At 47.5% G+C, this 17477-nt stretch overlaps 2 protein-coding genes across 6 annotated transcripts in view; one reads left to right on the forward strand and one right to left on the reverse strand.

The window, feature by feature from the left end:
• The window catches only part of UROS (uroporphyrinogen III synthase), a 31080-nt gene extending 15005 nt beyond the window's left edge, over positions 1-16075 (reverse strand). Inside the window, exons 1-5 of one of the 4 annotated variants that reach the window (XM_034985925.1) lie at positions 15820-16072; positions 6791-6879; positions 6520-6603; positions 4376-4472; positions 2069-2143 (exon numbers count right to left, since the gene is read on the reverse strand). In XM_034985925.1, the coding sequence (XP_034841816.1) occupies positions 2069-2143; positions 4376-4472; positions 6520-6603; positions 6791-6853 (319 nt within the window). In that variant the 5' untranslated portion in view covers positions 6854-6879; positions 15820-16072. Of the gene's footprint in view, positions 1-2068; positions 2144-4375; positions 4473-6519; positions 6604-6790; positions 6932-15819 lie in introns of all 4 variants that reach the window. The other 3 variants (XM_034985926.1, XM_034985927.1, XM_034985928.1) reach the window with 3 other exon arrangements.
• Positions 16076-16359: 284 nt separating this feature from the next.
• The window catches only part of BCCIP (BRCA2 and CDKN1A interacting protein), a 12511-nt gene continuing 11393 nt past the window's right edge, over positions 16360-17477 (forward strand). For both annotated transcript variants that reach the window (XM_034985931.1, XM_034985932.1), the window contains exon 1: positions 16360-16536. In XM_034985931.1, the coding sequence (XP_034841822.1) occupies positions 16369-16536 (168 nt within the window). In that variant the 5' untranslated portion in view covers positions 16360-16368. The remainder of the gene's footprint in view (positions 16537-17477) is intronic.

Consider the following 17477-nt stretch of genomic DNA (forward strand, 5'->3'; position numbering starts at 1 on the left):
CAGTGAAGTGCAAGGGCAATGAATATGCTAAGCATCCTCATCATGGCTTCTAAATACCCCTCTCCACTAAAAGGAACCAGGGCTTCTTAAGGAAAATGGTTGATTTTAGGGCTGGAACAGGGAAAGTATAGGACAAACCTGGAACATCTTTTTGCATCAGAAAAGAAGGAAGTACTCAAAGAATGATGGAGACATGTCAAAAGGACACAGAAGTCGCCTTCAAGGGGTTGCCCCTGGCCACAGCAGGGATAATTTGGGCAATAAAACAAATAGACTTAGTAATGGATTGTACCCTATTAAAGAGGAAACCATGAGTCCATACTGATGTAAATCAGCAGCTACTGATGAAGAATACATTATCAGGGGCGCCTGGCTGGCTCAGTAGGTAGAACATGTGATTCTTGATCTTGGGGTTGTAAGTTCAAGCCCCACGTTGGGTGTAGAGATTACTTAAAAAAATAAAATCTAAAAAAAAAAATATGTTATCATATAATCTTAAAGTACCTCCGCACAAAGTAATTAATTTCAAGGGGAAAAACGGTAGCTTCACAGGGAGAAGCCTCATATCACTTTAATCAAGGGATTACAAGGAACATTATCAGTAATGGGGCAAATCAAAATGATGCACTGCTGGGTAAGAGGCAAGGGGAAAAGCTTGTGGTATTCCTGCCAGACATATATAACCTGAATCAATGTAATCAGGGAAAAAATCAGACACACCTAAATTGGGGGACCATCTATAAAACAACCGGCCTGTACCCCGAAAGTGTTGAGGTCACAAAGCCGAAGACACATGGAGGCCCCTTTCCAGCAGGAAACTAACGAGACATGACAACTAGACGCAAGGCAGGATTCTGAGCTCAACCCTTCTGCTACAACGGACATTATTGAGAACGAGAGGTACTAATACATGCATGTTAATTTCTTGAGTGTGCTAGTTGCAGCTAAACAGAAAAATGTGCTTGTTTGTAGGGAACCTACACTCATCTATTTGGAGTTGATGGGACATCACGTTGGCAACTTACTCTCCAGGGTCCAGGAAAGATTGAATTCTGTGTTACAACTATAGGTTTTCTGTAAATTTCCTTCAAAATAAAAAGTATGTAAAAGAAGAAGCTACATAATCATCACATAGATGTATCCTAATTTATTTAACTATTCCCCTATTGGGGGCTTTCCTTTTTCCATGATTATAAATGATGCTATGATATACATTCTCATATAAAAACCACTTCTCAGGGCACCTGGGTGGCTCAGTCATTAAGCGTCTGCCTTCGGCTCAGGTCATGATCCCAGGGTCCTGGGATCGAGCCCTGCATCGGGCTCTCTGCTCCGCGGGGAGCCTGCTTCTCCCTCTCCCACTCCCCCTGCTTGTGTTCCTGCTCTCGCTGTGTCTCTGTCAAATAAATAAGTAAAATCTTAAAAAAAAAAAAACAAAAAAAACACCACTTCTTTTCTCCTCTATTGGATTATTACCTTTGGCTAGATTATCAGGAAAGGGATTAGTGGGCCAAAGGGTACAAAGCTTGCAATAGAGTTTTATTTTTTATTTTTTAAAGATTTTATTTTTTAAAGATTTCTTTATTTTTAAGTAATCTCTATGCCCAACGTGGACTTTGAACTCACAACTCTGAGACCAAGAGTTGCATGCTCTACTGACTGAGCCAGCCAGGCACCAATGTAACAGAACTTTTGAATATATACTGAGTAGTAGCAGAGACTACAGGAGAGAAGAAAACCAGGTTTTCATTCCCCAATGACTTCACCATGTTTGTTTTTTAGAAAAAACACTAGTTTAAAAAATGATTTTTTTTGCTTATGAAATTTACAAATAATTAGTTAAATGTATAATGCTGCTGTTAAGGTATAGTGAAAGCTCTCTCTCTCTCTAAAATAAATAAATCTTTAAAAAAAATAGGCAACTTCATCTTTCTTATCACTTAGAAATACCAAGGATTTTAAGAGCTCTGTCCCAGGAAACAGGGACAAAGACAAATACATATTTCTTACTACAAATCACAACATCACTGTCCTTTTTTGGTGTTTTGTCTTTACCTTGATTGCTTACCTAGAGAAGCAGTAGCATTTCCGACCACATACACTGACTTAGCATTCCATTTTTCCCTCAGAGAATGTTTCCAGACTGTAAAACATGGGATGAAATGTGAGCTGCAAACACCACAGTGGCCATCTGGACTGTTGCCCAAAGCTCCTTGCTCATCCTAAGACGCTTGTGAGCAAGGCAAACTATTAATAACCACGTATAAAGAACAGCATCTCAAACTAAAATTCCATTTTTATTCTGTTCATATTCGGCAGGCCAATTCTTAAAAATCACTTCATAAATGTTTCAGTATGCCTTGCTTAGAATATTAACCTTTTCCACAGTTGGTACTAGAAGCATTTTTAGTGTGTACCAGAAAACAAACATAACTTGAAGAATGAATTTGCAGGGTGACATTAGAGTTTAAAAATCTAGACTTTTGGGCGCCTGGGTGGCTCAGTTGGTTAAGCGACTGCCTTCGGCTCAGGTCATGATCCTGGAGTCCCAGGATCGAGTCCCGCATCGGGCTCCCTGCTCGGTAGGGAGTCTGCTTCTCCCTCTGATCCTCCCCCCTCTCATGCTCTCTCTCTCTCATTCTGTCTCTCAAATAAATAAATAAAAATCTTAAAAAAAAAAAATCTAGACTTTTATTTATTTAAAAAAATTTTTTTTTAGTAATCTCTACACCCAACATGGGGCTCAAATTCACAACCCCAAGATCGAGAGTTGCACACTCGGGGGGGTAGGGGGGGGGCGCCTGGGTGGCTCAGGTCATGATCCCAGGGTCCTGGGATCAAGCCCCACATTGGGCTCCCTGCTCCACGGGAAGCCTACTTCTCCCTCTCGCACTCCCCCTGCTTGTGTTCCCTCTCTCGCTGTGTCTCTCTCTGTCAAATAAATAAATAAAATCTTAAAAAAGTAAAAAAAAAAAGAGTTGCACACTTGGGCCACCTGAGTAGCTCAGTTGGTTAAGCGTCCAACTCTTGGTTTTGGCTCGGGTCATGATCTGGGGGTCATGGGGTTGTCTGCTTGAAATTCTCTCCCTCTCCCTCTGCCCCTTCCTCTGCCCCCCTCTAAAATAAATAGATAAGATCTTAAAAAAAAAAAAAAAGCCACATGCTCTTCCAACTGGGCCTGCCAGGTGCCCCTAAAAATCTAGACTTTTAAAGAAAAAGTCACTGGTCATTAAAAAGGGCAACTTAGTGTCTAAAAAAGCAATACACCTGGTTTTATTTGGGACATAAATCTGAAAGCAGTCAAGAAACTATAATCTCGGATGTATACATTAAGTCAAAGTAAAGATCATAACTTTCAGGTTCATGAGCAAACACAATTTAATAGAGAACATTACCATCTTAGAGCAAAAACAGACACCTTTAACTGTGGATGAAAGAAATACAAAGAGAAAATGGGTTGCATAGATATATGCTAAGGCCACTGGGTGTTCAATACTTTTTGAGAAGACAAGGAAACATGAGTTCTCCCTTCCTAAAATCTGATTAGGAGCATAACTTTCCCTTACATTTAAGTGTTATGCTACCCTTTACACTCCCATGGGAGATTTCCTTTTATTTATTTAATTAATTAATTTATTTTTCAAGATTTAATTTTTTTTAAGTAATCTCTACACCCAACATAATGAGGACCACAGTACATGTGCCTCTGGTCAGTGTCCAGGAATAAATGAGATGGCAAATGTGAAGTATTTAACAGAGCCTGGTATGCACTAGGCTCTCCATAAATGTTAGCTACAAAGCTATTTGATTGAAAGACTAAGGTGGTTGTTCAGTCTGAAGCCTGGGCTCTGTTCCTGTGTTTTTGAAGGAGAGGGAAGGAGGTAGGAAGAAGGGACTAAGAGATGATCATGTCATTAAGTGCCTGGCACGCCATGGGCCATTTTTTCAATGTGGTTGGATTTTCTCATCATCCCTTTGAGGAAAGAGACTGCCACCAATATATTCTGAGGAGAGAGATGACCACCTGGCAGATGAACCCCTCAGGGTCTGGGGACTTTGGGGGCCGCCCTGTCTCCTGTTTCCCAAGACAGTATCTGTGACATGACACCTCTAGGCGTCTGCTCCCGTCAGAGAGCTACGAGGCTAACCTGTCATTCTGTGTGGGACATTAAGAATCAGCTTATAAGGAGAAAGGTCATTTTCTGCTTCCTCCAAAGGTTACACAAACATGAAGTAACTGGGTATGTAAATACTTTCTTGAGCTAAAAGCCATTGAGATGTTTCAAACCTGAAAAATCCATTTCTGGAATCCGGTATCCCTGGTCAGAACAGAGCAAAGAAAGTCCAGTGGGATTCACAACAGAGCCCCCCTCACCTTCCGTTTTATTGTCTTTCTCCAGACACAGGTCCACTGCTTCCACTGCTCTGGGGCTGGTAAAGATGAGTCCCCCATAGCCTTCAGGATGACACAGCTGTGCACCAAACAGCAACAGACATTTTACATGATGGCCAAGTTCAGCATTTCCCAGATTTCCAAATGCTTCACAAAACTAATTCCTTCCATCCATCCATGCATCTACTTATCCATCCATCCATCCACTCTTCCACTCGACACCTACTGGGAGCTTACTATATGCCTGGAACTATTCTAGGCCTTTTAGGATATGCAGGTGAAGTCACTATTCATGGTATTCCCCTCAAGCAGCTCCCAGTCAAGGGGAGAGCCAGGAAAGAGCACTGTAGGGTGGGAGTTGTAACAGGAGCAGAGAGGGGCCATCTGACCCAGCCTGGGCTTGGGTGGGGTGCAGGTGGGAGGGCAGACTGGACCTGCATCTGTAATAAAACTGCAATCTCCAAGGGACGCCTGGTGGTTCAGTCGGCCTTCTCTTGATTTTGGCTCAGGTCGTGATCCCAGGGTCCTGGGATGGAGCCTGGCATCGGGCTCCATGCTCAGAAGGGAGTCTGCTTGGACATTCCCTCTCTCCCTCTGCCCCCGCCCTTCGAGTTTTCTCTCTCTCTCTCTCTCTCTCTCTAGGGTAAATAAATACATCTTTTAAAAAAACACTGGAGGGCGCCTGGGTGGCTCAGATGGTTAAGTGTCTGCCTTCGGCTCAGGTCATGATCCCAGCGTCCTGGGATCGAGTCCCGCATCGGGCTCCCTGCTCCTTGGGAGCCTGCTTCTCCCTCTGCCTCTCTCTCTCTCCCTCTGTCTCTCATGAATAAATAAATAAAATCTAAAAAATAAATAAATAAATAAAATAAAATAAAAAAACACTGGAATCTTCAAGGGACGATATCCATGTTGAAGCCTTGATTTTCAAAGACAATAATAGTGATAACATCTACCGAACATTACTGTTTTTACATATTGTGTCCCTCACTCTCTGAAAGTTCCCTGGGAGATGGGTGGGGTTCCTGTTATCTCAAAGATGAAGACTCAGGCGTGGAGAGGCTGAGGAACTGCCCACGGCGAGTGGCAGGGCCAGGACTCCAGCACGTGCCTTGTGCCCCAACTCACTGCAGCACAGTGAGCTAGACAGAGTCCAGAAAAGCCTTCAGGGGACACGCTGGTTGGCGGTGACAGGAGAGGCTCCTGTGGAAACTCTAGTCTGTGTGGCCACGGGGTCCAAGAAGTGATCTCAAGTGCCTTTCCAGGCTGCTTATGGGAGGGCATGCTGGTCTGGGTCCTTCTTACCTCATTCCCTCAGCACACAGCCCAGTGCATAGGGGCGTAACAGACGCCAGATCAGTGTCTGTCGGGTACATTACGGAATGAATCATTCAACATTCGGCCCAAATCAAAAGGAAAACACCGGTTTTCCTCAAAGAGCAGGAGGGGTGAACCTGGTGCTAACAGAGGCTTGGAGCCTGGGAGCAGGGCTGGGCACCCTAGTTCACGAAACCAGCCTGGCTCTTCCCTAATGTGTCTAGAAAGGAGCTCCGGGGAGATGCCCTGAAGGCGCTCCCCTCCTGGGACTGGGTGCACGCTGGTGAGGGCTGCTTGAGCACTGAAGCTTTGATCTGAAGCCTCTGGAAGGCTTTACTGAGATCGTGTCTGCCAAGACTGATCCCGGTTACACCTGGCGGCAGACCTGACGCTGTGGGGGAGCAACCCTCTTGCTGGAGATCTCAGCCGAGCAAGTGGCCCAACCTGGGGCCTCTCTCTAAAACGGCAAAGTAACACCTGTGCAGTGCGTGGTCGGGGCAGGTGGGTAGACGGGAGGACGAACTGGAAGGGCCTGCACGGCTGAGAGCCCTCCCTGCAGCCCGCTCTCCCGACACCCCCCAACACCCCCCCCCGCCCCCGCCTTCAGGTCAGGGTGGCTTTCCGGAGGACCTGCTGGAGGGTCAGGGACAGTCTAATAGCCACGCCCACTGGAGCCAGGTGAGGCGGCTCTGCCCTCGTCTTCAAGGTTGGTAGTGAAATGAGGAAGCGGCGAAGAAATGCTGCCGGCTTGGGCTGGCAAGGGTTCTACAGAGACTCAGAAGTTACGGTACTCGGACACTGACGGACCTTACCTTCTCAGAAAAACTGGGAAGAGACAAAAACTCAAATGATAAAACAGGGATCAGAGTGGCTTGAAGTCCATATAATCCTAGTTCCTGCAAATACAAGAATATAGTTCTGGATTGGCCAGGGCTGTTGGGAAAACAAGGAAAGCGTCACCGTACCAACTTACTCTGCGTCAGCGGCTCGGAGGGTTCACAGACCCCCCAGCGCCTCACCCCCTTAGCTCCCCTAGTAAGACAGTGTCCTGCTGTGCGGGACCTGGAGCCTCGGGCAACTTACCCTGATGTATGGATCTTGGCCACAGTCGTCCTCCTTAGCGTCTTTCAGTAAGAGAACCTTCATTATCACCTGGCAGTCCTTGCAGGGCGCTGGGACAGAGCAGGGAGACGGTGGATCTTAATTAGATCTCAGAGACTCTTCCTAAGCAACGTCGGATGGGACGGAAGCACGGGAAGAAGGTTATCAACTGCTCGCTGAGGTGACCGACCTATCCCTCGCCCACAATGACTTAGCGTTAATGGGCTTGTTCCTTCTGAAGCCCCTGTCACTGATAAGGCCAAGGGACAGCATGCGGGCACTTGATATCACTTGGAAAGGCAGATGAAAGCCATTAGGGAAAGCCCGTGTCCTGGGCACACATTTAAGGCTTCTAAAGAGGAGTGATACAAATTTGGGGTTGTATCATTAACAAATAGACAAAATTATTTTAAGGAAATAAAGAATTACTTCTGTCTCAAGATAAATGTACTAAGTAGTTCATAAGCTCTTTAGGAAATAATCATATTGACCCTTCTACCTCTCAAATGATGTTTTATAAATGGTGTCAAACATGAGATCTCTTTCAAACCTTAGTCTAACAACCTGGAAAAGAATTTGTTGATGTTTCAAAAGCCTTGCCTACTTCATACTCTTTCATCCTATAATTTCACTTCTAAGAATAAATACTAAGGCAATACTCATAAAAGTGTGCAAAGACTAACATAAAGATGTTCATCCTGGATCCTGGTATTCTTTTTTCTTAACCGAGGTATATTTGACATACAGCACTGTGTAGGTTTCAGCTATTAAGCTGTTCATCTCATACATTTATATACTGCAGTATGATTACTACAGTAGTAGCTCAGTTAACACCTCTACCACACCGCCTCATAATTATTTCTTTTTTGTGGTGAGAACAATTAAGATCAACTTTCCTAGGAACTTGGAAGTTTGTAAAAGAGTATTGTTGACTATAATCACTATGTTGTGTATTAGATTTCCAAGACTTACTCCTCTTCTAGTTGCAAGATTGTATCCTGGTATTTATAGTGGGAAACAAAGTAAATGTCCAACAGTGAGAGAATGGTACAGTTATATGAAATCATTAAAATATTCATTAATAACTTAATTACATGGATTATTTAATCACAAAATGTCAAGTTAAAAAAAGTAAGATGCATGTATGGTATGGTTTTATAAATTTTATATATGCATATGTATGAAAGAATATGCACCAGAATACTACTAATAATTATTTCTGGGTGGCAGGTTAGGGTGATTATTTTCTTGTTTACCTCTTTGTGTATTATCCACATTTTTTTTTACAATAAACATTAAATTATTTTGTATCGGGGGGGAGGAATTTAATATGACCACCCCAAAGGCCTCAAAATAAATGTTGCTAGAGACCTGCAGAATAAACTCTGCCTGAAATGTGTATTACTATCCTGTAAATAGCATTAGGCCCACCACCTAGTTACTTACTAAATATTATACAGTGGTTGGTAATAGTCAAACAGCGTGTATTGTTTGGAGCAGAAATGTGTTAACTCTGGGAGCCATTACTTGTGAGTTATTACTGAATAGGTTTCTGGAACATTATAATATCTACGGGACGTCTTAGGAAAATTTGGCTCAAAATGAACTGCTTTGTATCTAAGCAACCAGCCCTGGGTGAACAAATAATAATCATGAAATCAAGTTCTAATTACTGCTGCTGTCGAGCTGAGAGCCAGAGAGACTGGGGCTTTGGGGAAATGGGCAGTATTGTTCCTATCATTTCCTGAAATTACTTGGGATGTGTCTCACACGGAAATTAGGAACAAGCCTTTCTGAGCTGGGCACGCACAGCTGTCAGTCAACCCGGCAAGGCTCCAGTCCCCATTTCTTCACAAATGGTGCTGTGAAGGTATTTTGGAGAGAGGATAAAGTCTATCATTGGGTGGCTTTTCGCCAGGGAGATTATCCTAGATAATCTGGGTGGGCCTCCTCCAGTGAGTGGCTTTAAGAGCAGGACCCAGGCTTCCCCGAGGAAGAAATTCCAGCTGTGGCCACAGCCTCCTCTGCTGCCCGGGCCGCCCCGCCTTCTCAGCGGCTTGCACTCAGCTTGCACTCAGGGTCTCAGACTTGCCCAGCAGCCCCCATAGTTGCACCAGGCAGTGCCTTGCAGCAGGTCCTAATCCATATCCCCCACCAGCTCTGTTTCTTTGGTTGAACCCTGACTGATCCCGAGAGCCCCAGAAGGGGCTGAGATGAGTGGCAGGTAAAACTTAGCATTTTCTGTTAACACATAAATGTTTCCAGGCCCACAAAACAAGCCAGGATTGTGGGGATTAAAAGGTGGGAGCATGTTGGAAGCAGTTGGTCCCGGGCCTCAGACCTCAGCCCCACCTTGGCCCAGCCATGGTTCAAGGCTCTGGGATGTGTATCCCCAAGATTTCAAAGGATAGGTTAGTATTGCTTTCAAATCCCAGAAGCCAATGTCTCCCAAGTGTTTCTATGCTGTTCTCAGGCAGTGACACCTGGAATCTGCCTGGGGGAGATTAGGTCTGCATTATGTCCTGGGGGCGGGGCACAAGTTCAAGTCCTACCAAGTGCTAAGAGGTGATGTGGGAGAGATAACTGGGTGCTGACAGCTGGTTGCCAGTCCAGGGCCACCTCTCTGAGAAGGTGGCATCTTAGTTGAGATCTGAATGACAACAGCAGCGAGGAGAAATGTTCAAATGTCAGGAAAGGGCTGAGCACGTTCCCAGGAGAGAAGGGTACGCATGGCTCCAGTGGGAAGGGCAGGTGGACTTGGACACCATGAGAAATGGGAATCCACGGACAGGTGTAAGCAGGACTGGCAGCGAAGGTGTACATGCTTGAGAACGGTCTCTGGCTGCTGTGGTGAGGATGAACAGGCAGGGGAGCCGTTAGGAAGGGGCTGGATCAGGGAGTCACACCGACAAGGTTAACAGGACACGGTGTAATTCAGGATGAAACCATCTGTGTCCATGGCCTGACGCTTGGGACTAGGTGAAAATGTCTTTCTTCTTCGAATCCCACCTAAACTTGGGGTTTGTTCGGTGTAATCCTATCAGTGAGTTAACAAGTATTTCTAGACCGTTACTGAGTCCCAGGAACTGGGGATACAATAGGATTCCTGCCTCGGATTTACGGGAGGGTAAAATAGACACTTCACAAATAAGTAAAAACAATGACAGAGTCGGTGTGGTAAGTGCTATGAAAACAAGTCAAGATGCTCTGGAAGCATAACTGGAGGTCTTACCTGGATGGGCGGGGAGTGGGGGGCAGAGGTTGCCAGTTGCCCCCAAATACCCACCCTTCCTTTCTCACTCACAGAAATGGAATCCCTCATTAGTAACAAGGCACACATTTGCCCAAAATAAAAACAAGTGCCGCATGTGGCCAGGGGACTAGCTCTGGCCCACAGGATGTTAGTGGTAGTGATGTGCACACTTTGTGGGGCCTGCCCTGAGAGGGAAGTGCCATGCGCCTACTCTTCCCCACTGCCTCCCTGCTGGCTGGGGTGTGGATGGGAATGTTCTGGACCTTTTCTTGGTCTGTGAGAAGCTGTAGTAATGCCACTGTCTAAACTCCTGTGACTGGAGAAAGCCATTGGGACAGAAGTCATTCCTCACTCACAGGGTGGCTGGCTGATGTCATCTATGTATGTGCCTTTAGAAACACATGTACCTTGGCTGTCCCATGAGCCAGTCCTCCCCCGGTATTTCCTCTGCTAAGAGCAGGGTCCGTCGCCTAGTCCCTGGGCCTTTGCTGCAGACCCTTTGGCTCTGCAGAACCTTTTGGGACTCCCCACACCAAACCGCACCCCCCCCCCCATCACCTGTAGACCTTTCTCGGAGCCCTCGGATTCTGCCCTGGGCTGAATGTGCTAATAGTACAGTGAACAGTACCTGTCAATTAGGGGGAATCAATTCTAAAAACATTATTAACTTTAAATCTTCAATTACTAAGAAAATTAGTAATGTGTGAGTATGACTATCTTTGTGCACTTATCAGGTGATTTCTTTCTCACTGAACTTGATGACATGGGGCTCTAGCAGGGAAAAGAATCACCAGCAATGGTTCCTCTTAATTTTGCATTAGAGGTGCTTTGAGCCATGGCAGAGAAGGAATAAGGGTGGTACTCTGATTTTTATTTGTCAAGTCCAGCAGCACATCTCATGGAATCTCTTAACAGTTATTATCAGGAAGCCGTCAATTTTATTATCTAAGACAACCACAGAGTAGAACCCAGAAGAAACATTTTCTCTATCTGCAGTGGGTAGATTGGTTTTGCTTTCAAGTGTTTGCATTATTAAACTAAGCCCTTTGTACCGGAGTGATACTTTTTATCTTAGTCACGCCATAACAGAATTCCACAGAATGGGGGCTTCCACAGCAGACATTCATTTTCTCACAGTTCCGGGGGCTGGAAGTCCAAGGTCAAGGTGCCATCATGGTTGGTTCCTGGTGAGAGCTCTCTTCCTGGCTTCCAGACTACTGTCTTCGTGCTGTGTGCTCGCATGGCCTCTCCTCTGTGTTTGTGCAGAGAAACCTCTGGTGTCTTCCTCTTCTTCTAAGGACACCAGACCTAGAGGATTAGGGCTCCACCTAATGCGTATAGCAATAAGGCTTGACCTCGCAATGAGCTCATTTAATCTTTATGACCTCTTTTTTCTTTTTCTCTTTTTTTTTTTTGGGTAGGTGCCATGTCCAACATGAGGCTTGAACTCAGGACCCTGAGATCAAGAGTCACATGCCTACCAACTGAGCCAGCCAGGCACCACTCTCCATTACCTCTTCAAAGGCTCTATATCCAAATAAAGTTCACATTGGGGATTAGGGCTTTAGCATATGATTTTGGAGGAACACAATTCAGTCCATAACAGAGTAAGTTACAGAATAAAGCGGGGGTAAAGATGTAGGTACAAGAGGTGGAGATATCTCAGTTTTGCTATGAAGAGGAAAAAAGGGGCCGTAACTGGCGTGGGAGGCAGTGGGGTCGAGAGAGGTTCCAGAGGCACCTTCCCACTCCCCAGTACATACATATGGGAGATACCAGAGCCAAGGTAGGCACTGAGAGGTGAGTTCCAGATGATCAGCAAGTCAAAGAATGCCATGCAGTGCACTTGGGGAGCAACCGAGCAAGGTTCTTTGGCATGACTTACTCCTTGAAGCTCCTGGTGTACCTTGTTCTGCCTTGCCCACCTTGCAGAAGCTCCTGAATTTTAGCAACAAGGAGAACTAAGCACCAGCCGGCCTTCCAGGCCCAGAAGTTGGCTCTCAATTAGGCACATAAGGGTTTCCGCAATCCTGTTTTCATTTACCAAGAAACACTGAGTCTCTTCTGTGTGATGCTGAGTATTGGGTGGTGGGCAAGGGGCAAATAACATTTAGCACCCACTCTCAAGATGCTCCAAGGCTGGTTGGGGGGAGAGCGACAACCACAGAACTGTGAGCTAAGTGTTGAGAGAGAAAGAGACAAAGTACTGTTACTACAAACTGCCATGATTCAGAATAAAGGCTTTAAAAGTCTGCATCTGGGCCTAGGGCTCCTCTGATTCAGAATTCATACTCTGCTGTGGGGGATGATTTAGGGTGATATGTGCACATCCCAGCTACTATGGATATAAGGTCTGGCAAGATTAGTGAGTTCAGCAGCTGATTTACGCCGAATTGGTCAAAGATGAGTAAAGCCAGCTGAAACAACAAAAGCCAACTTTTGTTGACTAGAACCCAGAATATTCTAGGGATTGGGGCAGGCAAGAGGGTTCTCCAAAAGTGAACAACCCCTTTCTCAGCAATGTGGCTTTGTCCAATGTTCATCTCCACCCAGAACTCCTTTAGTTGTTCCCATCAAGAAGTTCAAATACCAATCATCCCATCGCTTGCTATGAAGAGCAAGCAGTGATATGGCAGATCCGTGCACTTGGCCTGTTATGGACTGAATCCAAAATGTATGTGTTAAAGTCTGAACTCTCAGAATGTGACCTTATTTGGAAATAGGGTCTTTGCAGATGTAGTCAAGTTAAAATGAGGTCGTTTAGGGTGGGCCCGAATCCGGTATGACTGGTGTCCTTATAAAAAGGGGAAATGTGGACAGACACACACTCAGGGAAAACATGTGAAGATGAAGGCAGAGAGCTGGGTGATATGTTAATAAGCCAAGGGACGTCAGAGATGGCCAGCGAACCACCAGAAGCTGGGGGAGAGGCACAGAACGGATTTCCCCTCAAGCCCTCAGAAGGAACCAACCCTACTGACATGTTGATCTTAGAATTCTAGCCTGTGAGACAATACATTTCTGCTGTATACAGCACCCAGCGTGTGGCACTTAGACACGGCAGCCTGGGGGGCTAATATAGCCTCATTCAAGCTGCAGCCCCACCCATGGTGTACACAGATCTATGCCTGCATTTCTCCGGGACCACGTTGAAAGCTCCCTGCTTGGAGAAACTCCTGTTACCTGCCTTGCCGCAAGAATGGGAGGAAACCAGGAACAGGAGACAGGCAGGGGTATGAGCAGGTTTTTAAAGGAGGATTGTACATGAGCCACTTTGGACTTTGGGAAGAGGTGCAGCGGAGGGCAAGGAGCCTGCACTAGACGGCAAAAGCCTGTGTTCTGGTCTAGGCTGCTCGGCTCTTCATCTCAGTCCCTGCGATTGTGAAATGGGCTGGTCCTCTGCACTGCTGGCTGTTTTGCAGGACTTTCTTCCGCACAGTAGCTGCTCAGTAAATATTTGTTCACGCTGAGGGAAAACAACACTTTAGGTGTACCCGGCATCTCCAGAACAGGGGAACTGATCTCTTTTCCTTAAAGAAACAGGGAAATGATCTGATGAAGACTACCTCGCTGGGAAGACTCACACTTGCCAACCGTGTCCTGCTCCTCTCCCAGCAGTCAGAGCTGCCCTTTTAGTGAGCGCTTACTTACTCTGTTATTTACGGGGCTAAACAATTTACATTGCAGGATCTCAATCCTCATTTAAACTAGCAAGGGTAGGTATTAGTATCCTTACTTCACAGAAGTGGAAACCAAAACTCTGAAGGGTTGAGCAAGGTGCCCAAGGTCACACAGCAGCAGTGAGTGGAGGGGTGGGATTCAATCCCCGTCTGAAGCCCATGCCCATTCCCTAAGCACTCCCATCACTTCTCAGCTCCTGTCAGATACTCCATGCTACTTCCCACTCTGACCATTCGCTCAACGCTGGAAGCTAGTCTGAGGACACAAAGTAAGGCTTTTCCCCGATCTCCTATCAAAGCAATACAAGCTCCCCGGAAAATGTGCAAACTACAAAAAAGTACAGTTCTTCAAAAAACAAACTACAAAAAAGTATAGTACTTCAAAAAACAGTAAACACAGAAAGAATTACCATATGATCCAACGGTTCCACTTCTGGGTATACACACCCCAAAATTTAAAAGCACAGACTTAAACAGGTATTTGTGCATCCAAGTTCACAGCAGTGTTATTCATGATAGTCAAAAGGTAGAGGCAACCCAAGTGTCCACCAATGGACGAATGGATAGACAAAATGTGATATATACATACAACAGAATATCATTCAGCCTTAAAAAGGAAATTCTGATACATGCTACAACATGGATGAACCTTGAGGACTTTATGCTAAGTGAAATAAGCAATCGCAGGACAAAAATTATAGGATTCCCCTAGAGTAGTCAAATTCATAGAGATGGAGAACAGAATCATGGTTTCCAGGGCCTGGGCAAGGGGGAAATGGGGAGTTATTGTTTACCGGGTCGAGTTTTAGTTTTGCAAGACGAAGGTCTGGGGATGGATGGTGGTGGCTGTTGCACAACAAATGAATAAACTTAGGCCACTAAACTTAATACTTAGAAATGATTAAAATGGTAAATTGTGTTGTGTATGTTTTACTACAAGAAAGTATAAAGAAACAGAAAAAATTATCCATGATGTCTGAGTACAACTCTGTTGATAGGCTGGGACCACGTTGAAAGCTCCCTGCTTGGAGAAACTCCTGTTACCTGCCTTGCAGCAAGAATGGGAGGAAACCAGGAACAGGAGACAGGCAGGGGTATGAGCAGGAGAGCTACCCCATCAGATGTGAATCCCTGATATGCATGTCTATCAATATCCAGGCTGCGGCCTGCTAGTGGAGACTCTCAGGAAGGACGGAACCCCCAGAACACAATCCTGGCGCCTCCGGGGACCCTTTACCTTACCCTGACTCCATTTCCTGCTGCTGAAGGGTCACTGAGAAGAGGTTATCAGGTTTCTGCTTAAACCTCTGGGCTGCCGCCACTTCACTACACAGGGCAGCTCCTTCCGTTTTTAGAATCAGAGGTATCCAACCCACTTTTCTCATTTTACAGGGGGGAAAAAAAAGTTAAACCATAGACCTCCTTCTCAGATAGTTGATGTCTTCTTTAATTGAGGACTTTCTTTCCAAATCGTCTTTACAATGAATGGCTGCATACTGGTAGCCCGTGGGATACAGCTGACTGGGGACTGAATTTTATTCGGCACAGATGTTAGAAATGAGGAGCGATCTTGGGGAACTCCAGGTTCTCTTGAACGTAAAGGTCTGAGGGCACTAGGCCAGCATGTCCCCTCGGCCACAACTGGCTGCACTCTCTAGCTGACCACGGCCCACTCCACTCTATCCTCTCCAAGCAGGCTCTGCTCTGGAGTTCCGATCTCCCCACTGGACTTGAAGCATTTAAGGTTAACCCCTATCTTAAAGAACCTTTCAGGTCAAGAAATGCGCTTAAAGAGCGTCGGTTAGGGCAGGGCTTCGGAGGAGATTCATTCAACCGCGGGCCAGGCCGTGCCACCGACGGTGCTGGGGGCCCTGAGCCCGGCCCTGCAGGCACCTGCGCGGGCCCGGCGACCTTCCATTCGGGGTCGATCGCTGCCCCCGCGCCAGGGCCCCCGCCCAGGCCAGCAGGGCCTCGGGGTTCGGCTGCCCACTCGTCACGCTCCAGCTAGCGCCGCAGGCTGGCCTTGCGCGTCCGCGGGCCTCGGTGTCATCGTCGGCACCGTGGGCGGCGACACCTACCTCGCTGGGCTGCGGAGGCCCGAAAGGCTAGGCGCTGGGACAGTGCCCAGCACTCGGAGCGCGCCCCGTCGGGGGCGGTATCTCGCGGTGCCAACGAGCCTGCGGTGCAGCCACCTGAGAGACGAGCCGGTGGGCGGCCCCCTCACCACGTGGCCTCTGCTGCCATGGAGACAGCTCGCGAGTGGCCGCGCCGCAGCGGCACGGAGGCCGGGGGTCCCGCCGCCGGAGCCGCGCACAGCCGGAGCGCGCGCATGCGCACAGACACCCTGGCCCAGGGAGGGCGGGCCGAGATGGGCCGAACCACGAGCGAAGGGGAGGAGGAGCGTCGGAGGGACCGAAGGCGGACGGAGGGGGGAAGAAAATGCCAAAATAGGACCTCAAACTTGGCTTGGCCCCTAGAGATCACGGCCGTGGAATCCGCCGGGGGCCCGGGGGTGGACCCCGGCTCAGCGCCGAGGACGTCCGTCTTCTCTCCCCCCCCCGGCTTGTGTGGGTGGGCCCGGAAGGGAGGGCTGGTGGGACTTGCGCAGGCGCGGTGAGGCCGGCAACATGGCGTCCAGGCCCAAGCGGCGTGCGGTGGGTAGTGGGGCTCCGCAGCCTTCAGGCGTCGCGGAGCAGCGCGACGAGGGAGAAGAGGAAGATGAAGTGGAGGATGAGGACGAAGACGATGGAGACAGTGACGAAGAGGAGGACGAAGACGACGAGAGCGTCGACGAGGTGAGAAGCACACGCGACCCCCGTTTGCTTTATGTGTGGGGAAGAAACTTTCTGGCCGCCAGAACCGAGTGAGGAGCCGCTCGGAGCAGCGACCGCCAGCAGCTGAGGGTCTGTAAGCAGAGACTGGAGATGGTAAAAGTGCCTAGCTCGGGCTCCACGGGAGCTTTTGCACACTGCAGCCACAGGTATTTTTGAGAAGTCCGCTCCGCCGGCTCGGCCCCTCCCACCGCTCCAGGAAAACCCACCGCAACCTTCTAAGGGGCTCTCTGGTTCTTCGGCTGAAGCCCCAAACCCATACGGGCGCCTGCAGTTTATTCGCTGCCCAGTCTGCAGCCCGGTTCTTGTTTAGATTGTCCTCGCTGGCCTTCCTCAGCTGAGACCCACATTCCAGAACCTGCTAAACTTGAAAGTGTGTGCGAATGCACTGTTTTCTTGGAGCCCCAAAATAAGTGTGTCACTTACCAAGGTATGATTTAGGACTGACCTTGGGTGGCGCTTATAAGCCTCTAAGATTTTGTTTTTGGTGTGAAGCAATCCTTTCATTTATTTATGCGACACTTAAGTGGCATCACAGGCTAGATTCTGTTACTGTTTTGCAGAGAGATCAAGGAGCCCAGGCACACACAGCTTCATAGAATCTCACGTACGCAGTCACCATACTTCGCCCTGCCCGAGGGCCTTCGTATGTGCTGTGCTCTGTGCCAGGAACTCATCCTCACTCCCAGCTCAAGTGTCACTTCTCTAAGGGAAGACTGTCCTGGCTTTCTTTTTTTTTTTTTTTTAAATATTTTATTTATTTATTTGAGACAGAGAGAATGAGAGAGAGCACATGAGAGGGGGGAGGGTTAGAGGGAGAAGCAGGCTCCTCGCCGAGCAGGGAGCCCGATGCGGGACTCGATCCCGGGACTCCAGGATCATGACCTGAGCCGAAGGCAGTCGCT

Source organism: Mirounga leonina, unplaced genomic scaffold (genome assembly GCF_011800145.1).
Source record: "Mirounga leonina isolate KUSES-001 unplaced genomic scaffold, KU_Mleo_1.0 Mir_114, whole genome shotgun sequence".
Lineage (NCBI taxonomy): Eukaryota > Metazoa > Chordata > Mammalia > Carnivora > Phocidae > Mirounga > Mirounga leonina.